Source organism: Lissotriton vulgaris, chromosome 9 (assembly GCF_964263255.1).
Source record: "Lissotriton vulgaris chromosome 9, aLisVul1.2, whole genome shotgun sequence".
Taxonomy (NCBI): domain Eukaryota; kingdom Metazoa; phylum Chordata; class Amphibia; order Caudata; family Salamandridae; genus Lissotriton; species Lissotriton vulgaris.
The window spans coordinates 1,111,270,598-1,111,295,305 of NC_141697.1; the positions used below are offsets into that span (position 1 = coordinate 1,111,270,598).

General features: G+C 44.3%; 1 protein-coding gene across 8 annotated transcripts in view; it reads right to left on the reverse strand.

Annotated features, from left to right (window-relative positions):
- Positions 1 to 24,708, reverse strand: part of SLMAP (sarcolemma associated protein) — a 1,163,639-nt gene that overhangs the window by 544,801 nt on the left and 594,130 nt on the right. For 4 of the 8 annotated variants that reach the window (XM_086939106.1, XM_086939107.1, XM_086939101.1 and 1 more), the window contains exon 12: positions 23,218 to 23,280. The exons of the other annotated variants lie outside the window; for them this stretch is intronic. In XM_086939106.1, the coding sequence (XP_086795232.1) occupies positions 23,218 to 23,280 (63 nt within the window). The remainder of the gene's footprint in view (positions 1 to 23,217; positions 23,281 to 24,708) is intronic. 8 annotated transcript variants of the gene reach the window in all.

Sequence of the window (24,708 nt, forward strand, 5' to 3'; positions counted from 1 at the left end):
TCTTGTGAAAGCAAACTAAACCTACCCCCAATGCACACATCGCACAAGTCAACAACAAATGCGCGTCGCGAACACTGAGCGGGTCCCGCCTGCAGCCTGACTCCCGGGCTCACAGCTGTAGTCCCGGCGCTGACACGGGTAGTTTCACTTTCAAGAGTGCAGCGGCCGTGCTTCAACTTCTAGATACTGCAGCCGCCCTCACCACACCCTGCTTACATCCGCGCGTCTGTACTGGTGACTACACTGGCCCCTCGCGGTGGTACGTGCACAGTCAGAATGAGTTAACTGCGGCGGGGGTGAACGGGCCCTCGCCGTAGGTACCCCATTGTGTCAGATTTGCGCGCTTTTCTCCTCTTCCTCGGTGACGCGTGTCCGGTCGTCTCTTTTCATACTGCATTGTTGACCTGCAATGAGAAAGTTTCGTTCTGGCAGTCCACGTGTCTCTGTTTGCTACATATGGAGTGGGTCCGATAGACTAGACGGGGAGGAGCGAACAAAGTGGGAGGAAAGGAGCAAGAAAGAATTAAAAGGAGGTGGGCACTAATGAGATATGTGCAAAGAGAGGAAGGGAATAAGTTGTGAGTGGAGAAGATGGGGAAAGGCAAAAGTGTACAAGTAGGATAGGAGGAGATGGGACGTAGGGAGGGTGGGAGGCAGCTTGGTTGTGAGTGGAGAAGATTGGGAATGGCAAAAGTGTGCAAGTGGGATAGGAGGAGAAGGAAGGGAGGGAGGAAGGAAGGGAGACAAGAAGGAAAAAAAGAAGGGAGGGAGGGGACGTCATGAGTGTAAAAGATTGTGGAAAGGGAAAAGTGTGCACATAGAATAGGAGGAGAAGAAAGGGAGGGAGTGAGAAAGGGAGATAGATAGTTAGGTAGGCTGTGAGGGGAGAAGATTTGGGAAAGGGAAAAGTGTGGAAGTAGAATAGGAGGGGAAGGAAGGAAGGAAGGAAAGGGGTGAGTGAAGGGAGGGGAAAGTTGTGAGTGGAGAAGATTGTGGAAAGGGAAACGTGTGCAAGTAGGATAGGAAGGGAGAAAGGAAAGAAGGAAGGGGGAGGGAATGAAACGTTGTGAGTGAAGAAAATTGGTGAAATGGAAAAGTGTGGAAGTAGAATAGGAGGAGAAGGAAGGGAGGAAGAGAGTGAAGGGAGGTGAGAGAATTGTGATTGGACACAATTGGGGAAGGAGAATCGTTTGAAAGTAGGACAGGAGAAGGAAGGAATAAAGGAAGGTCGGGAAGGAGGGAGGGAGAGTTGTGAGTGGAGAAGATTGGGAAAGGAAAAAAGTGTGGAACGTAGGATGGGAGAAAAAGGAAGGAAGAAGGGGAGAGAGGAAGTTAGTTGTGAGTGGAGAGAGTGGGGAAAGGGGAAATGGGATGAGAAAGTGCAGCAAGATAAAGAGAATACATGAACATGTAAAGAAGGAATGATATCGAGTGCGTCCTAGGTGTGAAGGATGGGAGTGGAAGACAGAAAAAAGATTTTGTGTGTTGGACAGACAGATGTGTGAAAGATAAATAGAAGGATTGTGTGTGTGAGAGAAAGAAAGAGCGACAGGGAGCAGAACTACAAGGACCGAGAGAGTGAGAGAAAGGGAAAGAGAGATTGTCTTTATCGGAGAGTGTGTGAGAGAAAGTTGTGTGAGAGATGGTGCGTATGTGTATGTGCGATAGAGGAGCTATAGAGAAAGAACAACAAAGAGATGGCAAGTTAATGAATGAGAAAGAAGGGAAGGGAGAGAAAGAGGAAGTCGAACTACAAGACGGAGGAAGAGAAATAATGTGGGAGAGGGGAAGAGAAAGAAAAGAAGAAAGAGCGGTACGAGATGCTCAGAGCTCACGCCTTCACTCACCTCCACCTCTTCACAGGACGGAGTCTCTAGTCACGGTGGAGCCGGGCTCCTGGCCGGCAGCTGGTTGCAGGCGGTGCAGAAGGCACCAGTGACCTCGCCCCTCCACTCCCTCACTCACAAACCCCCCGCAGCCAGAGGCTCACTGCAAACATGGCGCAAAGGTTAGAGCGTCTCAGGAGAGCGAGCCGGCTGCACCCCCCACACCCCTCTCTGAGGAGCGGCGCACGCTTACTTTAACATGTGTGAATTTCTGATGAAACATCATCGGCACGCGAAGCCCGGGGCGCCAGGAGAATACAATGCAAACACAGGGCAGGCGGTCCTTTCTTTACAGCTGAGGGGGTGGCTGCACGGAGGATCCCACATAAAGGCTCCGCAACCGGTGTTATAAAGTAAATACGTCGGAAATCGGCAGCCATTAGCAGACAACAATGTGCTGCCATGCCAGGTGCGCTCCATCTAAAATTCTATGCCCGAGTTTATATAATTATAGCATATCACACTGCCAGCAAAGCGCTTTGTGAAAAGGAGGGGCACCCAGAGGCTCACAGACCAGGATAAAATTGTGCGTTCACAACCCAGGATCAGAGGTGGGTCAAAAGTCGCAAGATAACATGCAGTCTATATATCGGAGGGATCTGGCCACCAGATGGCAGTGTAAGACAGCCTGTTGAGAATGCCAGCATAGACACACAGAGAAGAGGCGCTGACAGGGAGAGCTCCGTGAAATGGATTACAAAAAAAAAAAAAAAGTGCGCCCAGCATCTGTCTTCAATTACCGCGCCCCTGACAGCTGGTAATTTAAGAAATATGCCCTTCTCGTGCGCGTGACCGCACACAATATGCAATAGGCGGAGCTACTCTACCGCCTATGGCCTATTGCGTGCTCTCTTCTAAAAAAAACACGCATGCGAGGCCCAATTGCCATGCAGCTGGCAAAAAGGACGAAAAATCACGAGCAGCCAGGAATTTTTTAGGTAGTTTTTCGGAGACGCTAACTACAGGACTCTTGGGCTCCGCCCACAATGCTACGCAGTGTGACGTAGGCCCGAGCCCTAAAATGGTATGCGTATTTAAAAAAAGAGGAGAAAGATAATAGTTTTTTGATTGTCAATGTATTTGCATAGTAATAGCATGAGAAATATAAAATTGCTAAGTAATGGTTCTTGCGATGTAAAAACATTGCACTAAAGTCATGCGTAATTATGGTCCACTAAATAACGTCATACATTCGAAAATATGTATTCTGCAAGCCCAATGCTACCAGCCAGTCTCCTTGGTCTAGGGAAGGCAAGACCTAGGTCAACGTGAGCATCTTGAACTTCTCCTTTTTGAGATGGAGACGGACTGTCCAGAGGTCTAGAATAAGATGAAACCTTTGTTCTTTTAAAGTATCAGAAAGTAGCCATTAGAGCTGTAACAACTTCTCAGAGCAAGATAAGATGATTCCTCGCCAGCCGTTCTTGAGATGGAGGTAAAGGAGGAGGGAAAGATTGGAATGGAAGGGAGTAACTATTTCGAATGATCTGCAAGACCCATCTGTCCGATGTTATGGAATGCCAGTAGTGGAGAGGTTTGATTCTCCCTCCAACTGGACTTCCATGGTCTTGCAAAACCAACCTAGGGGTAGTGGCAGATGACCTCATGCTACCATTCCCATGAGGTCGGAATGCAGCGCGTCCATGTCCTTGTACAATTTGGGAAGCTGTGCAGGACGGTGGCTTGGGTACAGCCGAAGTATTTGGATGCTTCTGCCATGGGCACGAATGGGGTAAAATGTAGATTGGAGGCGAGGTGTCATAGAGAGGCCCAAGGACCTGGCTGTAGCCCGCAACTCCTTGAAGCACTCCAGTGCAGAGTCTGCCTTCTCTCCGAAGAGCCCAGTCCATTCGAAAAGGCATGTCCATGAGGTTGGCCTGAGCATTCCCCAAAAAGCCAGATTTTCTCAACCAAGTGTGGCGCCACAAGGCAACTGTCAACAAAACCGCTCTGCCGAGCGAGTCACTTTGCCACATCTCTCCCATCTCTTACTGCTTGGGAGAGCACAGCTCAGGCCTCCTCTGGGACTTATGGCAGCACGTGAGCAACCATTTCCCATAAGGGTGTGCGAGAAATGGAATAAAGGCATGCTGTGTTTACCGACTGCATTGCTAGGCTGGCAGAAGAAAACATCTTACCAAGTACATCTAACCTCTTTAAATCCGGGTCCAGGAGAGTGCGTCATGAGATGCAGAATCTTGGCCCACCAAGCTCTCAGGGATAGGATGTTGGATGAGGAGTCTTGGATCACCGGGGCAGGGTGATGGCGGCGTGCTATTGTCCTGTTCACCAGAGCCCCTGTGCTATGTTTGGACCACGTGCCTAGAAGAACATCTGTTAGTGCTTCATTAAAGGGCAAAGGGGGTTCAGATGAGGAAGCCTCAGGCTGAAGCACTTCAGTCAAGAGGTTAGTCGTGACCTGCACCAAGGGCAGCTCCACACCAAGGGCAGCTCCAGGCCAAGGACCTCTCCTGCTCTCCAACACAAGCATAGCATAGGAATCTCCCTCCTCCGTAACCACAGTAAGTAAATAGAGCATACAAGTATCTATATTAGTCCAGTCCACTGGACTCCCCAAGCTCCTCATACCATTCCAATTCCTCACTGGCGTGTCTAACTGGTGTTCTATTGAGTCCTGTGACCCTCTCCCACTCTTCTTGCATGCCTGAAGCCTCTTCAAAAAGTTGAGGCTATGACCTAGAGCCTTTGGGCTCCGTCAAGGTCAATCCGTCAGGAATCAGAATGGGGCTGGTGCAGCTGGTGGGCACCGACGGCACAAGGAGCATCAGCTCACGGGTCGGGAAGGTCTCGTGGACGTGACCAGCACCAATCCAAATAGGATCCATGAGACCCCACTGGAGCCAGGGCCATAACCGTCAGCACAGAACCTGATGGGGCCTCTTCTGACCCCGCGGGGCTCAAAGTCACACCAGAGGTGTCAACTCTCTCAAATACTCAGCGTGTGGCCTCGCAATACTCATTGACTTTTAGTGGAAGAGGTGTGTCGCAGTGGCCAGGGTGCCTGACTCCGGACCACGGGGTTAACGGTTTGATCCCCGGCGCCGGCATGTCAGCCCAGCACCATGTGACTCTGGGCAATAGCTCGCTTAATCTTCCTGAGGGCCCCCAGCGTCGGGAAACCACTTAGGAGGTAGCTGTGCGCTTTACAAATTGACAGTAATCATATTACTTGAGCGGGTGTCACTCCAGCTTCCAGAAACGGGGCGAGGCGCAGAGTCTTACCTGGCACCGGCTCCACAGAACCATGCCTTGGACATCGATGTTCCTCACCACGCATCCTCCACAACACCTTCAAATGGATCCCCCGACTGCAGGAGGACAGTCACCCACGCACTCACAACCAGCAGACTGGACTACGGCAACGCCCTTTACGCCGGAATCAACAGAACCCTTCTACATAAGCTCCAAACCATCCAGAACACCGCAGCTAGACTCGTACTCGGGACATCGGGCCACAAACACATGACACAAAACCTATGAGACCTCCACTGGCTCCCCGTTGAGAAGAGGGTCACCTTCAAACTCCTCACCCACGCCTACAAATTCCTCAACGAGAGAGTCTCCTTCCACGTACCCAAGAGGAACTTCCGTTTTGCCAACCTAGCCCTGGCAGAGGTCCCCCGCATCCGCAGAAACAGAGCAAGCAGGAGAGCTTTCTCCTACATCGCAGCCAAGACCTGGAACGAGCTCCCTATGAACTTTAGACGCTCCCCGACCCTGCACACATTCAGTAAGGACCTCAAGACTTGGCTCTTCAACTGATCCGGAGCTGCTTCCCTCCTCCCCCCCAGCACCTTGAGAACCTCACGGTGAGTATCGTGCTTTACAAACCCCTGATTGATTGATTGACTTGTCAATCCTTAATAGGCGAGATGAAGTCGAAGAGCCTTGGTCTTCTTGTGCTTCTTCCCCAAGTGTTCCAAGGACCTCGAGTGCGATGAAGGTTTGATGGAGTCAACTGCTGGGCCGCAAGAAGCTTTAGGGACCGCTTCCTTAAAGCCTTCGGCGCCATGGCCCAGTAGTCTGAGCAAGACGTTGATTTGTGGTCAGGCTCGAGACACCATAAGCACACAAGGTACTGGTCGGTAACCGATATGGTGCAATGACAGGCGCCACATGGCTTAAACCCCGATTATTCTAGAGGTAACCCTCGACACTATGACAAGAAAGGTATTTCTTCTCCTGATCAGCGCTAATTGGCATGGAAAGAAAAGTACTGACATCCGCATGTCTGGGTGGCACCTACATAGGAGACCGTGACGTCATATCCAGCGCCAACAATGCCTCGTGGAGCAGAATGGAGCCACCCGACGGCGCGCTGGGGTACTGCTCACAGAAAAGTTTCCGAATCCAGTCTGATGCCTGGGAAATTCAAAGGTATGACATCTGCAGCTAGAACTACCTAGAACTTACTATCAGATTTGTTATTCTAATTTTCCTTATTTAGAAAATCAGCACATTGCACGGCTTGCAGTCACTGCACAGGTTAAGTAATGCTGTATTTGTAGCACTGCACACACTCTGGGTTGGTAACAAGGAGAAGAACTGTCTGAGCAGAATGGAGCTAGTACTTTAAGAACCAACCCCAGCACTAAACAGTAGTGAAACAAGAACAAATCAAAACGAAGGTCTGAATGACTACATTGGAAGAGAAAAATATAGGGGAAAGTCATAATCAAACACAAGAACACAGACGTTCAGTAGGGCAATACCTTGAAAGGAGCACAAATAAAGTTTTAGAAAAAAGAAAAAACTGAAAATAGACAGTGAGTATTTTGGAAACATCGGCTGCCAAACCAGGAGTGTCACGAATCATAAGAATAAGAAATGCATACTAAGTCAGAGGAGGCAGTATTAGCAAAATCAAAGTATGATACTACAGGAGTGAGGAGTACTCTGAAAAAGATATTAGATCGACAGGATCCTACCCAGTACACAGCTTGACTTTGAGCATCGTTTAGAGAGAATTTGTACAACCTTCTTTGCACGACCTGAGGCTATTCAATTTAATCAGAAAACACATTGTACACAAAGGACCAGTCCTTGTATCTCATCCAACGTTTAACATAAGCAGTAATGTTTTCAAAGCATCATTAATGCCAGGCATAAATACTAAAGTACCTTTCTGATAGTTTGTATCTTAACTGTTTGATTGCTGTACCATGTTCTACATACCTGTGGAGTTTGTTATTGGTTTGCTCTTCCTACGAGGAGTAGATTGCTGACCTTTAAAGCATAGCATATTTTGTATAGGAACTGGTCTATCTCCAAGCCCTGCTAGATATCTCAGCGGAGTTTGATACAGTGGACTACAAAACTCTTATCCACACACTGTCCGCATTATCACTAATCTTCAACCTCTATATTATGCACTGGAACTTGTACAGGAATGTCAATGAAACATATTCACCTATCAATAAGCAATGAAACAATCACCTATCAATAAGCAGTCAACACTTGACTCTTCCTTAAGAAGCCGCCCCTGGATGACATCAAGATGATCAGGTCTTTCCTCAATAATATAGAAGGCTTGAATTAAGTCTACTCCTAAAACCTACCCAGAGGAAAAAATGAATTCTTCTGAAATCCAGCACAGAAAACTATGACATTCAGTATCAGTCACAAATGTGCCATCTTAACAAAACTTGTCTCTTCCACCAAATCTTTAGGATTTACGGTGTATAGTAAGCTAAAATGATTGTCTCATATACCAAAAATGTTCAAACCCAGCATCAATAACATCTACTGGGAAAAATGAATCCCACCAGACTGTTTTTTGTTAAGCAAATCAGATAGTTTTGTTAACAAATCTAAAAGGAGGTAATCTGATTCTGCGAAAATTATGAAGTCCTCCACACTAAATCTTAAATGTATACTTCCTTGAACAGCATCCCATGCCAAACAAATATACCAGGTGACGCCAATTCTGAAAAAAGGAGAAAAAAAGCATTTCCATCTTTAACTCCATGGCTGCTAAGGCAATTCCCCTCCTGTGCTGGGAATTGTTGTTTTCCTTTATTTCATGACGAGCTGGGCTCGTCATCAGTGTTTGAGAAGGCTACACCATGACGAGCCCAGCTCGTCATGAGTGTGGAAGGGGTTAACCCCTTGCATGCTGATGACGGAGCGGTTCCGTCATCAGCTACGGACGGGTGAGCTGTGCTGATGACGGAACCGTTCCGTCATGACTCCGCCCGCGCAAGGCGGAGTCAGCATGGGCGGGGAATTCCCGCCGCATGCAAGGGGTTAACGATCCCTTGGGCTTCCCTTCAGTATTCCTAAGATCCTTCACCTTATGAACATCCCGCTAGATAACAGACAAATCCAGACACTTTACATTGTCATTGAGGCATACGGCTCAGGACAAGAGCGAGTAACATGTTTGCATACCTTGGATTGTATGATCACAGAACTAATTCAAAGGAGTACAGAGGGCAGTAAGAAATCTGAAGAAAGATAATATATCTACCAGAAATACTATGGCCAAAGTCAAGTGACAAACTTCTTCAGATGAATACATCTTTCCACAGATTCCTTAATTCTTCGCTATAGGGATTCCACAATTAGCTGATAATCCATACAGTTTTGTCGAGTGTGATCTAGGTTATAGGACACAAAACATCTGGGGTCAAGTCTGTGTGGCCGCCACCCTTCCTCTGTGGTGGGAATCAGAATGAAAGAAGGATAAAAAAAAATGTACACAACTTGTCCATGTGAAAGGCAGAAGGTACTTTGGGTAGAAAGAATGAGCGTGTATGAGGGCTAACTTATCCACGTAAAAAACTGTGTAAGGTGAATTAAATGGGAGGACTTAAAATTCTACAGTCCTTGGGGCTAAAGGTATTGCCACAAACAAAACTGTCATTAAGAAAGTTAACACTAGGAGGCAATTCCACTGAGAAACAATTAAACAGAGGTTAAAGAAAAAAGTAAAATGAATTGTTGAGAAAACGTACCACCAGTGGTGATTTAAGCGGGGAACACCTGATCAGAGTACTACATGAAGGCTCATAGAGCAGCCAAAAATCACTTTACTGTAGCTACTGCCAGACACTATGTTTAAGAAGACATCCAAATGGCAGAATGTTAGAAATACTGGATTGAAATGGATCAATGTGAATGAATGAAACATTTATTGTTCAGTTACTAAAAACTTACAATTAAAACAACATTATACAATTCTTCTTACATTTCATACATTAAGACCACATAATTAAAAGAAACTGTTCATCAATGTATAAAACCAAATATAAATAAAACCATCCTTATTGTCCACAGTTAAGCAATTTCTTCTCCACTATTTCGATAAACTTCAAAAGTCTACCCGTAAATTGCAAGCTTTCTTCTTGTAAACTGGCTATGACTGCTTGTCGGCATGTTCGTATAATTTGACTATTAAAGTCCGACCGTAACCGCCTCCTACGTTCCTCTATTAGTGCAGGGCAGCTACAGTTGATATGACAAATGTCTTCCCTCTTGTAATAACAGAGGCGACAAACCCTCTCACTACTCATCAATTTCCGTGTAGGGGCGTCTCCAAGAAATTGGCTATTTACAAATCGGAGATTAATCAGCTTCAGCTTTGCCTTTTGGCTATTTAAGTCTCCTAAATATCTCTGGGGTTTTAGCATACCGTACGAAGCAATAACTGTCCATGCATGGGATCTCTTTGCCAGTACTGCTTTATCCCATAAAAACGACCATTTTTTGCTGCACCAATTTACGACTTTATTAAAAGCCACCTGTGAAAGAGGTAAGGCCCATAGTTGTTCCGCATTGAACGTATCTATCGCCAGTTTGAAATATTCATGTGCCTGCTTATGTTTATTATCGCATATTGCCTCCCAAACCACTGTCATAAGCGAGGAATTATTATCCCTTCTAATTTTGTGGCAGAATTTTAAATAAGCTCCTAAGCTATTTAGGTTCCGTCGTTTAAGTACGAACTCAAGTCGGATTTGTGCCGGTGAAGAATGTCGCGGAAGATTAAACAGGGGTCGGTAGGTCCCGGTCACTAGCTTATCTATGGTGTTGTCAGCACAATCTCTAAAGGTCTCTACTCCATATGCAAGAGTTGGCACATGTTTAACTGACATAATTTGTAATAGTTGGTTAAGGGGAAGCCCTTTGAAGTTATTCTGAAGTTTGGAAAATGCAGCAATTAATGAGTTGTTTCTTCTCTGTAGTGCAGCACACTGGTTTTTACCTGTGCCCCTAGCATCTATTATAACACTCAGATATCTATATTCAGTGACCGATTCTAATAGAGTCCCCTCCATTCTCAATTTTGGTCTTAAAGCCAACCCTCTAGTCACCAGCATTGTTTTTGTCTTTTTTAAGTTAATCTTTAGGCCATGAGTGGAGGCGTACTGTGCACTTTCATTAATTAATCTCTGCAGACCCACCTTGGTATAGCTTATTAAAACAATATCATCGGCATAAAGTAAATGTGAAACATTAAAATCTGCAACAGTCAGAGTGAGAATCAATTTCACTAAGCCTTGATGAAATCCTAGCTAAACACAAGTTAAATAAGGTTGGGCCCAAAACACACCCCTGCTTCAGCCAGTCCCTTTCACCATTTTTTTGGACAAAACTGTGTCTTGGCCCAACCTTACTCTCGTCCAAGTATTAGTCTATAGCAATTGCATCGCTCTCAACAAACTCGGTGAGATTCCCATTTTCGTTAACTTGTTCCAAAAAATATTTCTGTGCACTGTCAAAAGCGGAGCTAAAATCAATAAAACATAAGTAAAGGTTCATCTTACGGCTTCTGGCTATTTCCATTATAAGAACTAGCATTTGAATATTAATAATCTTCCCCATGCCTTTAATAAACCCTGTTTGGTTTTTTGGGAGTAAATTACTGGCAGCAACCCAGTCCGTGAGTTCTGTTAGCAGACACTTAGCAAAAAACTTTGCTTCGCAATGCATTAAAGCTATAAGTCTATAGTTAGCAGGATCCGAGACTTGACCAGCTTTGTAAATCAAAAACTAAAATGGAGCCCCTCCATTTGTCTGAGCCTTCTTCCTTCCATAAAACATTATTGAACAAGTTTGACAAGTTCTTTGCCCAATATTGAGGATTTTCTTTAAATAGTGCTTGAGGGAGGCCATTGGGCCCTGGTGCACTACTCCGTCTGCTGGAACTTATAATTTTTTCCACTGTTGTCCACTGGATCATTTGCTGGGTGTTTTTCCTTTCATTATCATTGACCCTTGTATTTTCTACTGAATTTACTTGGCTTTATCATATTTCTGGTGTAACCTGTCATTGATCCCAAATGCTTCTCCCAGACTTCTTCCGATATATTTGACATCAGTTATTGTTGTTTACCACCATTGGCTTGATTGACCAGTCTCCAAAATTCACGTGCATCTTTACGTTTTGCTGCATAATTAATTTTACACCAGAACAGATCAAGCTCAGTTTTTGTTTGCATCCATATTTCTTTTTTATAGTGACCTCAGTTTTGGTAATATCTTAATCCTGACATTAGAGGATGGTTGATTTCTAAGGACCCTCAGCGCATTGTTCAATTTCCTTTTTGCAATCTTAAGTTGAACAGTCATTTTTTTGGGAAACGATGTAGCCGATGTTACCATGCCTTTTGAACCCACAGCATTTTTCTCCACTAGATTAGTTATGAACTGCTCCCAGAGGGTCAATGCATTTTGATCTATTCTATTTAACTCTTCCTCCCACTGGTCTTTTGTGTGCTGTTCGATCTTTTGTATATTATTTACATTCCAGCTTATCCTTCTATAGGTCAGACCCATAGGTTCCCCTAACTCAGGGGCGCTTTGTTCGTGTCGGGTAATATGAAGATTGAGGCTGATCATTTGTGGTTGGTGATCACTTTCCAGTCTATTTCCCACATTAGAGCTTATTATTGATTGGTATAATGGGAGAGACACTAAAGTGTAATCAATAACAGCTTTGGATTGTGCCGCAAAATGGGTTGCCTTAGCTGGGATGTCCGGATCCACTCGGCCATTCAAAACTCGATGGCCATGATGCTCCAGGTTCATCACTGTATCTTTACCCATTTTGTCTAATCGTTGTTTAGTTGCATCAATTGCCGGGATATGCCAAAATTGATCAATCTCCTCCAATATTTGATCCCTAGGCGCCCCATGGAAGAAGTTCATATTGAAATCCCCTGTCAAGATTATCCAAGGGACTGGATTCATTGTGCTTAATGTTATTAATAGGCTCAGTATTATTGCTATTGTTTCTTTTTTTTGCTGCCAAGAGGATGAATGTATACATTTATTATCATCAAAGAAGGGATCTTATTTCCTGTGCTAACTGGCCAGACCTTAATTGCTTGAATGTTTGAATGCTTAATTTCCACTTCTTCGATCTTTATTTTCAAGGCCACTGAAACATATGGCCAAACCTCCTGCTGCTCACCCCTTCAATTTTGTTTTAATTGCTGGTTTACTATAGCATAAGTATGCTGGTAACTTAGGGCTAGATGTAGGTAAATCTTTTTTACCACCAACTAATAGTTGGTGGTAAATAACGAATCCTTAAAGCCCTGTAGCACTGTTTACAGTGCTTCCTACATGTCAAAATACAGATTCGGTGATTTTACAGAATCAGTAATTTTACCGAATCGGTAAAATTACCGAATCTGTATTTTGAGATGCCCTACATCTCAGTATCCAAATACTGGTCAGTAACGGCCAAAAATCAGTATTTTCGGCCGTTACCAACCGGTATTTGGTTACCTACATCTGGCCCTTAATTTCCTCCTGTGCCCATGTTTCTTGAAAGAGGATTATCTGATATCTTCCAATATCAATGTATTCCAACTTGCATCACTATACAATGTTGTCCAATTACCCGTGAAATAAGATAGAGCCGGGGTCTACATGAGATGGAGTAGGACCTTAGGGGCTTTACTTCAATTGCACATGAATAGAGCCTATATAGGCTCCGCACGTCATTTCCGGAACGGCACCTGTGTGGAGCCGAACTGCGCCACCTACAGGCCTTGGAAAAATTTAAAATATGAAGAATTTATGGTTAGGACACTAAGAAAAAAAGCCTACACAGAATTTGCTTTGTTTGTTTACTCTTGCTGTGGACTAACAACAAAAATATATAGGAGTTGGAAAGACTATGATGGACACACATCCTGCTAAGTGATTTATATATCAGCTTTCACCACCTTTGGAACCATTTGCAAAGCGGTTTAGAAATAGGAGTAGGCAGAGATCTGTCAAAGAGCAATCCTGTGGTTTGCGGTGAACAGATGGTAGCAATAAAGGCAACTGAGATATTTAATACCATTCATTGCAGTCTTTATTAGTCAGGTAAACTGTAAATCCATCATACTTGTATGAAAGAAACTAGGGATCAAATAGCATGAACATTTGTGCAGAATGGTTTATTTAGTTGATCTTCGGTGGATAAAAGCATCTTTGTCTTGATGACTTCTTGTTCTTAGCCCATTAGCAAATACCAAAAGCTGTACATTCAGCGTGGTATTGTAAAATCAACAAGTGGTGGTCTTTTTACCAAGGCCACACCTCAAAGTATTGAGCTATTTAGAATACTAAGCAAGATTAAGGTCATTGGATATATACCATGAGATGAACTGCGGGTATTAAACTTTTCCAGTCAGTGCTGTCCCCTGCAAAGTGCGCCACATGTTCCATTAACACTGAATAAGTGGGGGGCTCTAGAGGGCGCACGGTGGAATGGCTGCCTCTTGAGACAGCTCCGCCGGCCAGGGTCCTACAACGGGATTATATGGCGCAAAGCTAGTGTTTCAGATGCCTAAAATAACTTAAAACGAAATCGGCAGGTGCCAGGAATAACTAGGTGAAATGTAACGGACAAGGCGAGCCACTGCTGACCAGAAACATGGCCTCGAAGTCTGGAGTTGCGGGCACCCGCATTGAACTAAAGATGGCGGCCCCGTAAACCAGCTAGATCCCGCGATCGAACGGACTCTCCACACAGGAGATAACAAAGAGCGGTGTGCCCAGCGCAGTGGAGGGGAGGCAGTGAAAATAGCAACAAGACCTAGGTGACCCTGTTGTAAGCTGCGCGAGCACAGCTATGGGGGATCCTGAACACAAATGACTGGAACAGCCCGGGGCGCAAGATGATGGCGCGAGTGTAAGGAACGTAAGCCCACATCAACTGGACAGCCGAGCCTACATGACTCCGGACCACGACAGAGGGAGGAAAAGGAGTCCCTAAAGCTCCTACATAGCGCTGGCTGACACTGCGAATGCCCTACAGTACCACTGATGTGCCGCGAAGTGTGGTCCAGGGCTACAAGATGGCGGCGCCCATGAGTGGTTAGGGCGCGAAGGTGACTGCAGAACGAGACGCTGGCGGCGGAAAGGTACCGACGGCAACTAGCAGATACACGAAGAGAGCAGCAAGTACTAGCACGGCGGGGATACCGGGGAACAACGCTAGCGATACGCTGCAACGGATCCAGCCGCAGATAGTCGGTGCCCCAGGAATCAGCGGCATATCGGAAGGAAGCGTGGAGCAGTGAGGGCGATCGGCAAGGAACGCACAGCGGTGAAAGCGCAGAGCGGGAAGTTTGCACGGCTTGTTGATAACGCCACAGGTGACCCGCACGGTAAATCAAGAACTGTGAGTAATACTGATAAGATGCAGCTGAATATCACTTGAGAGCGGGAACACCAATTGAAAACGACACTGGGCAGAAGAGGGGCGTATATCGGCTCAAATGAGTCCCTGTATGGTATAACGCAAGCTGAAAGTAACAGAGGGCAGGACTGAGCGGTAGCCATTACACTCAGCATGCATATAGGAAAGACTTGCATAGCATAGATCTACAATTGGAAAAGACATAGCAAACGTCACCCCCCCGCAAACACGCATTGGAGAGGGATATACAACGCACACAGAGCAAGTGGGCTAGCAAGAATGGGGTAGCCGAAGAAAGTGCAGTCCAAGCTCGCATTCGATTCAAGGAAGGCTGCCAAGAGAGCCGGTGCCCCCTCTGACTCTGAAATAGACAATGACGCTGAATCGCAAAACGGACTGGCACAAACATTAAAAGCTATACACAAGAGTCTGCAAGACGTACACGGGAAATTGGATTCCATCACGCAGAGAGTGGACAACATGGCCGCAAAACTTGACAAGCACAGTGAAAGCTTGGAAGAAGCTGAAACGCGCCTGTCGCCTGTGGAGGATGAGTCCCGCACAACAACTCAGAAATGTTCAGAGATGGACAGAGTGCTAGAGGTCATAAAAAACAAGTCTGAGGAGTTGGACGCGAGATCCCGCCGCAACAACGTCCGCATAGCGGGTGTCCCTGAATCGACCAACAATGGGAAGATGGAGACGTATGTGGAAGAACTACTGAAATCGATATTTGGGGCTGAGCAGCTATCGGCGGTGCTTATTGTGGAAAGAGCGCATAGAACTCTAGCGCCGAGACCAAACCCAAAGTGGTCTTACTAGATGTGCGGTGTCTTGCCCAGCATCATGAGGAGGACTAGGAGAAGCGTGGTAATGTATTGAACATGATTGCACTGAGACCAGATAATGACATACTTGCTGGGAACTTTGTGGATACAATAGAGCAAGGATAGGAATGTAAATGGACAACCTACACTAGCCAATTATGGAGGTGCGGGGTGGTTGGTTCCGACTCTCACTGGCTATTGTGTAACTATGAATGGGAAAAGAGATAGTCACTGGGGAGAGCAGCATCCCACAATACTATAAGTGAAATGGCCACGAACGGAGATATACTAGCAATACGCATAAAACCCTGGCCACATCCACTATATTGGATGAAGACGCGTGACCCAGGTGGACCCCCCTAACAGGGGGACCCCCTACCATAGTTTGGATACGTTACTTGTTCATGCAAGGGAGTGTCTTTGGCATGTTTGGGGTGCTGAAATGGGTGGGGGGAAGAGGGGGGGTGTTGGTATCCTGGGGAGAAATGTTGATGTTAATGCATTGCGACTGTCACAGTGGTTACATTACATAGCTAAAACTAGGGGTTACGACCCAGGCAATATGGAAATAGAGAAAGAGAATGGGTGAGTTTCAGATAGCAAGTGGACTAAAATTGATCACTTGGAACGTGAGAGGGTTAAAAAATCTCTAGAAGATAAGGCAAATACTGGCATACCTCACACGGTTGCACGTTGACATAGCCTTTCTCCAAGAGACGCACATTGCTCCTCATACACAAGCACATATTGGGCACAGATGGGCAGAAGCAACATATGGAGCGGCCTACTCATCATACACGAGAGGAGCCCTAATATTGATCAGAAGAGGGTTGAATTTCATAATGGAATGCGTACACACTGACAGTGAGGGGAGATATGTGGCCGTCACAGACACCCTCAGGGGACACAGAATTAACCTGTTGTGTATCTATGCACCAAATGTGGATGACCCCATGTTTTACAATAATATCTGGATGAAACGAACGAAACTTCCAGATGTCCCGACGGTGTGGGGCGGAGACTTCAATGTAGCCTTAAATGATAATGTTGACAGGTCGGGTTCGTCAGCTGAGACCCACATACAAGCATTGAAAAAACTCCAAGACATATTAGCAGATAGACACCTAGTAAACCTCTAGAGAACGAAACACCCAAACAAACTGGAGGCTACACACACGACGGCGGCCTATGGCAGCTGGTCGAGGATAGATTACAGGATCGGCTCCCCGGAAGTGCTACAGTGGATGGTAGACATCGCTCATCTTCCACGAACACAGTCGGACCACAACCCGGTGTTATTGACACTAAACTTACCCAATTATGTGCCCCCTCCGTTTAATTGGAGATTCAATGGGAAAGCCCTGCTTGACCCGCTATATAAAGACACAATAGGTAAGGCCATAGCGGAATACTTTGAACTCAATGCACCCACAACAGATGACCCGGGGCTATTGTGGGAGGCCTTCAAAGCCACGATCAGGGGAGTATGTATAAGCACGACTGCAGGGATATTGAGAGACTTGAGACAGCAGTTGGCAAGAGGTGAAGCTAAAATAAGGGATTTTGAGCTGCAGTTTGAGAGGACACAGGATCAGGGCATAGTGGGTAAAATTCGAGTTGAAATATCTGATTACCAAAAAAGTGCAGAAGCAGAACTGAAATATGTGCATAATAGACGGGTCGCTAGAAATTATGGTGAAGCTGGGAGGACCGGAGCTACACTAGCTGCAAAAATAAGTGCGCAGAGGCCGCCACCGGTGGTGGAAGCGGTAAGAGATGCAAAGGGGGTGCTTCGACATGATGCAAAGGGGATACTGGAGGCCTTTAGAAGTACGTTTGGGAAGTTGTACATGGCGGACACAACGGCTCCAACGGACGAAATAGCACAATACTGCGATGACGTGGCCCTGGCCTGGTTGTCGGACGCTCAGAGACAGTACTTGTCCCTACCGGTGACGGTGGAGGAGGTCACAGAGATCATACAAGCATTGCCGAATGGCAAGGCGCCTGGGCCAGATGGGTACACGGGGGAATTTTATAAGGCATTTGTAGGCATACTGGCTCCACATATTGTGGCAATGTTGGGAGATGCACATGAGAAAGGGACACTGCCACCTTCCCTAAGAGAGGCCATGATGCTAGCGCTGTTGAAACCCGACAAAGATCCGGCTGCGTGCAACTCTTACAGGCCACTCTCGCTAATAAATGTAGATACCAAAATACTCTCTAAAATCCTGGCGACTAGGCTTCAACACCTGATGACCAGATTAATCCTCCATGATCAGTCGGGCTTCATCCCGACCAGACCGACATCCCACAACACCAGAACCTTGTTTGCGCTATCCCACTATTTGACACCTGATACTAAGGCGTTTGACACCATAGCGTGGACATACCTGCGCACTATCTTGAGCAGAATGGGCTTTCCACCAATGTTTCTGCAGTGGGTGCAATTGTTATACACAGCGCCCATTGCTCGCATTCGGATGAACAAATATGTCTCGGAGCCCATTACTATAGAGAGGGGCACCAGACAGGGCTGCCCACTCTCCCCTTTACTATTTGCTATAGCTATAGCGATAGAGCCCCTAGCCTGCAAGATTCGGCAGGCACACCACTACTCAGCATTGCAGTTTCCCCAAAGACCGCTCCACATTTCGCTATATGCTGATGATCTGTTGCTGTACGTGCGGGACCCGAAGAACAATCTGAATCAGCTACCGCGGGAATTTGTTAAATTTGGGTACCACTCTGGGCTGGGTATTAACTGGGCTAAATCAACGATAATACCGCTCACTGACAGCACTCTCCCATTCCAAATGGAATACCCCTTGGACTGGCAGACCGATCCGGTAAGATATTTGGGGGTGTGGTTCCATAGGGACCCCGAAGTAGTAATACGCACTAACTATGATAGAGTGATTACAGGGTTAGAAAAAAAAATTGACAGATGGATTCAGCTGCCGCTGTCTATGGCGGATAGAATAGCGATAGTAAAGATGGTAATGCTACCAAAGATACTCTACTTATTCAATAATATCCCGATCAAGCCGCCAGCACCAGTATTCCAGGCGATAAAATCTGCAACACTAAAGCTGATCTGGGCAGGTATAACTGCTAGAATAGATCTACACACACTGACATTGCCGTTTGCGAGAGGGGGATTCAAGGTACCGGACGTTCTACTGTACTATTTGTGTGCACAGGCCCAATATGCCCACTTTTGGTACCATTCAGTCCCATTTCTTACACATGTAGCGGTTGAGGAGGGGGACGCCCTTCCTGTACCGCTGGATGCCATACTGACACATAGCAGACCCCCGTTGCACAAGCAAGATATAAATACAATAGATGCAACAGCTGAAGCATGGCGACTGATAGCCAAGAAGGTGAACAAGCAGCCAATATATGCTCCGGAGCTGCCGTTACATCACTATCCGGCACCATCGGTCACACAAGAGAAGGTGGGGATGGAGCTCCTTAAACAGGTGGGAATGGACACAATAGGGGACTTATACCACGAATGTATAGTGAAGACAGTAGAAGATCTTGCATAAATCCAAAATCAATCAACGCTTTTTAGATTCACATACTATAGGCTGCAGAGAGCACTTAAAGCGCATTACCCGACCTACCCAGCAGAACCTGAAGTATTATTGACTCTACAAATGCTCCTTACGTCACCAGACCCCAGACACCTAGTATCCAGGTTATATGTATCCCTGCAGGCTGAAATAGGTGATACAGCACAAAAAGCAATTCAGAAGTGGGATGCTTGCTTGGATACACCACTAACTGAAGATGAATGGAGTGCGACGGGCACGATCACCGAATTATTAACCCCAAACGGAAATCTACGATTAATACACATTAAATATTTACATCACACATCACACGCCGCAAAGACTGCACAAATATGGCCTGCGCGCAGACTCCAGATGCCAGAGATGTGGAACGGATAAAGCTGACTTTATACATATGGCATGGTACTGTAGGGAAGTGGCGCAATTCTGGTTTGATGTAACAGATATATTGGGCAAGATGGTGGACTGCAAGATTGATTGTACTATACGATCGCGCTTACTGGGTCTCCAACCGACTATTAGAGTAAGAAAACGTAAATTCTGTGTAATAACCCTCCTTATGGCCAAACGAAGAATTTCGATTTGTTGGGGGCGTAAGAAAGTACAGCTGACCAAACTATGGATCAGTGACATGGTGTATTGTAAGGACACGTTGAAACTTTATGAGGAAGGACTACCGATACGAGCACGACCAAAAGACTACTGGCAATATTTTGTGGATTATTTGACAGGGTTGGACGAACAGCTGTAACAAGATTGAGATGTAATGTGTATAGATGTGATGTGACATGTGAACATTGTACTCTATTGGACAGGGAGTGTTGTAATGCAGTACAGTTGTGAGAGGTATGAATACCTCGTGTTTGGACGCCAGACGTCCTATGTTGTAACTGAAATACCAATAAAAAAATAAAAAAACACTGAATAAACTGAATAGATTAAAGCAACCTTAGGATTGCAACCAGATTGCCACAAGTAAACTGTACTGCAACTCCGTTCTTAGAACCTGTAAAAACAAAACTATATTTCCAAAATGTGCTTGAACAGATTTTTTTTAAAAATCCCCAAAGTTTTTACATGCACTTTCATGGAACACATTTAATTCTATAATACCCCTTCCTATTGTAGCAAATGTTCTTTATATATAGGCATGGCCTCTGTTCTCAGTAGTTGAGGGGATCACAAACAGTTGAACACGTTTAGCTTCATTAAAAAAGCTGCACGCCAGGCAAATATTTTGCAACGTTAAAACACTGCTCTTTCAGATCTTCCCACAAACGAAAGGCAAGCAGGAGAAAGATCTTCAATGTGATTACCTGAACCACAACTGAAAAAGGGAATAGTTGGAGAGGGGACCTATAATGCTTTCAAAAGTACCCAGCCTGGAGCACGTTATCGTCTGCTGTGTCATTTCTAAAGGAACAACCAGCATATAAATTAATCAATCTTTTTCAGGGTTACTCCAAAAGGTGGGGCAGCCAAACCCACTGGAAATTACAATTTAGCCAGTGATAGCTGGCCTACTGGCAATGACTTACAGTAAGGGACAATAGAAACAAAGTTCAGTCAACAGGGAAAACAGAGAATTATCATTAGCAAAACTCGTGTTATTCCACTTTGTCACTCATCTTTACTTCTATCCTAGTCCGTTCCTATGTCCAGAACCATGCTCCCTCCATGTGCACTTACACGTCCCAAAACTTATCTCTAAGGGGATGTGTGCGTTCTAAATCAGAAAACAGGTTGAAATAGCGAAAATACATAAACTTAGTAAATTAAAGGCATCTTATGTGCATGAGCACAGTGGAAAATGTGTTTACTGTTGCGTTTTTACTACATGAGCTGATTAAATTAAAGAAAATCGTAGCACGAGGCATAAACTGAGAAAGATCTTTAATATTCCTTTGACATTTTGACTCTTGGTGCTTAAACAATTAAACCAGTACAGAAACATTAGGATTTTCAGGAACCGTACGAATGCGTAGGTTGAAATATCAGGCTTGTTTAGGACAAAATATTCCAGATTGACCAAAATAATGTTCTTCGGGTGTTAATACTATTAAAATTACTATGATATTGAAGGTATATTATAATACATTCTGTGTGTCACGCAATACTATTAATTTGAGTCAATGTGTTCTAGATTATGCTATGGTGCTTTAAAGACCTTTGTAGTCAAATAAAGGAAACACACCGCTCATAAAACCTTACAACTTGTAAACATTCAGCTGGATGGAGAAAGACTGCAAGAGCTGCAGGAGTAAGAGTTTCTCCTCTGATAACTGACGAATCCGCCCCTCACACTATGAACTTGATGAAACGATCAAGCAAAGAAGTCAGGTGGATAGATTTATATCCGCTCCTCCTTTCACGTTGGGCGAAAAGATATCTCTGATCATGTCTGCTAATGGTGAGTGCGTCAGTTTCACAAAGAGACTGCCTGTCTGGTAGCAAACTATGATCCATCTCACCCTCCACACGAGGCACATCACAGAGTTAAATACAATGTACTGGCAAAGACTGTTGACACACTTTGTTGCTAGACACTATGTCTGGCAAAGCAGTGCACCAGGGGCAGGCAGTAAGTCTTATGAATTACCACCTACTAGTAAGCAATCTCCCATAAAGAAACGGAAGACAACGAGCCCCATAGCAGCTTACTTGCAGCCATTCAACCACAAAGAAGATGGTGCCAGATGAATGGCAGACGTTCAAGACCACGTGTTGACAGGCCTCTAGAAAAGCTGATGGGAGTAATGGCGTTATTGTAGATGAGCACCTCAAGGCAGAAAATGTGAAAGCTAATAGGACAGCCAAATCCAGATTGGAACTAAGGTGATCAAGAGTATGGTGATCTAATCAGCATTATAGAAAGGGGAAAATAGCAGAAACATGTACAGCCTAACAGGAGACTAACTCAAAGGGAATCGAGTTTTAGTGCTTTTAAGCAACTTAGACTGTGCACCTTGAAGACAAGGTAAAGACTTCTCAACTCAAAGGGGGCTTATAACTTGAGAATAGTTAGCTGGCCTGTTCGGAGAGAGCAAAGGATGTGAAAGGAAACATTGAAGCGGTGAATCCATGTGGCACAGAACAGCCACTAACATTAAAAAATCAGTGATGTCACCAGAGAAAAATGGTGAAGAGGGACTGGATACAATACTTCTGATTGTGTAAAAGTAGTGAATGGACTGGGTAATTAAACAGGCAGCCATGAAAAAGGATTTTGTTTCACCGGGGTTAAAATGCCTTATGTCCATGGCAACCAAGACAAGAAAGTACCTCTAAAAAATTGGAAAGAACTCTGTTGAACTAGATGTGCAAGACTTGGGTGACACGAGACAGTAGGCCATTACTCTTCATGTAGGAGGGAGGTGTCACCGACTACTTCAAAATCCTCCAGAACAGACAGACCGTTAAAGAAAATCAAAGCTGGTGTTTGGTGGGGCGACAAGTTTTATGTATAATTGGTTCTTCTTCAAGATGGACGTGGTGGCATGTGCATGAGGTCAAGGGTGGTTGCGCCTTGTTCCACTTATTGGCTAGCCTCCAACCTATCTGAAAGGAATCCGGATATTCAAGCAAATTCATTTTTTGTCCGCTTTTCCACTTTCCAACTCAAAATATTTATAAGGCAAGTGAAAGGAATGGGAACAAACATAATTTTGTTTACCTACTATCAGGTTCCTTTCAAAACATGCAAAACCTTTTAGAAAAATATAGATGGTAGAAAACTAGTTTAAAAAATTGAATTCCATAACGCCAATTTTACTATTCACTAGTTCAAAATATGACATGTGCAAGGGAGCGTTCCAAAAGCATCTCCAGTGATGTCTTCGTTATTCACCACTTAATGTCATTTCTAAGCATGGTTACTCACTTGAGTCACTCTTACCCCCACTTAATGGTACTTGATTTACAGTTCACAGACGAAAGGATTGGTACGTTTATCTTCAGGGGTTTCCATCTTGTAACTTCCACATCAAGGCAGATGGTGGTGTGTGTTTAATCCACTAAGCCGTCTAGCTAGTCTTGCCATTCTTTTGCTATATTGTGCAAATCTGCTTTTTCACTAGAAAATATTACCCTAGATGGACTGTTTACTAAGTTCAGAACAGGAACTTAAAGACAATGTATATTGTACTTGTGTGCCACGGAAAACAACAAAACAAATAACTTAAAACAGTGCTAATGCAGAAAAGTCACAGTAGTTAATTAAAAAGAAGTCAGCATTATGACTTCTCTGTACTCACTCTGGCACTCAATGAACTGATGAATGTAAGTGCAGTCCCCGCCACTCTTTAAAAGAAAGTTATCTAACAGAGAAAGAAATGCCTTTAAGTATCTTTGTCAGCACTGGCTTCTTTTTAAATCAACAAAGGAACATTTAAACGTGGAGATAACTATATAAATATTTATGGGATTAAATTTAAAGAGGAACAAATGGTAATTTACCATCAAATATCTTGCAAATACCAATTTCTAGAGGTTTCTAAAAATATGTTTATGATTAAAATAAAATATTTACTAATTTTATAAAAATCGGTTTTAAGATTGTTCACATGTAATGCACTGTAAAGTAATGCAAAATGACAGTCCCTAAAAACAATATTTAGAATGAGTGTGCTATGTTTTCTGAACTGTATACCCACACTAACTGAGCAACCTACATAAGAATCTTAATAGTTCATCTGCCACTTGTGTTATGTCGAAAAGCATGTGTGACGAAATGAAAAATCAGAAATGGAAGTACTTTACTGTATAATGATATTCTTGCATTTTGCAATAACACAGAACAACACACTTATTCTATATTTTTCCTATTGTTCAGAATAAAATGGACCAGCACTTGCTATTTTTCAACATTACAAATTTTAATTATGGGGTACCCTGTTTAAATATATAACTTATTAATAGAGATTTATAGGCCTGAGTGTAGACACTGAGGATGGATGACATAAAAGATACATGTTTGATTAGGAACACAATAAGAGGCGCTGATGTGTCTGTGTTCAGTAACCACTGCTTTATCCTACATACAGCCGAGTAGGATTTGGAAAAAGAAGCACTATTGACATTATCATTTCTATTACTTACTGTTATCCATAAATTGTTTCAAGGTGCCCACAGCACCACAAGATCGCTTTCCTACCCTAAAACCAACATCAGTATCACTCTCAGATTCCCGGTCTCGTTTTTAAGTGAGTTATCTGGTCCCTCTATTGCATTATAAAACAAATTCTTAATAGTCTTAAGCTATGGCATGGAGTCTCTCCAGGGCAAGTTGTCATTCTAATTAAACCTAGCCGAATGCAATTTATTTAGGTGACTATTTTTTTTCTCCAATTCGTGTCAAATGTAAAGCGCTCTGATACCCTCTTGGGTCAAGTTCGCGCTATATAAAACTTCATAAATAAATAAAATAAATAAATCCCAAACACAGATTAGGTTAGAATTCAGCCTGCTAAAAGAACTCTGGGCCAGTGAATCAGCTATATGTCAGTGTTGGTACCGGAATAAACGTGCCAGGCAATGGTCAATTCTATGTGATGAGCTGTAAGGCCAAAAGGGATTCACTCTATCTGGTCAATGAAAAATGCCCTACATAACCTAAGGACTGAGCCCACTTGGAGTCAGGATCTGTCCTAAAGTCATTAAGAGCATTTAAAACCAGCATTGGTAAAGACAATAGGTTTTGCCTATGCCAAATCAATTGGCTTCGTCAATGTGTTTTAGATATTGCA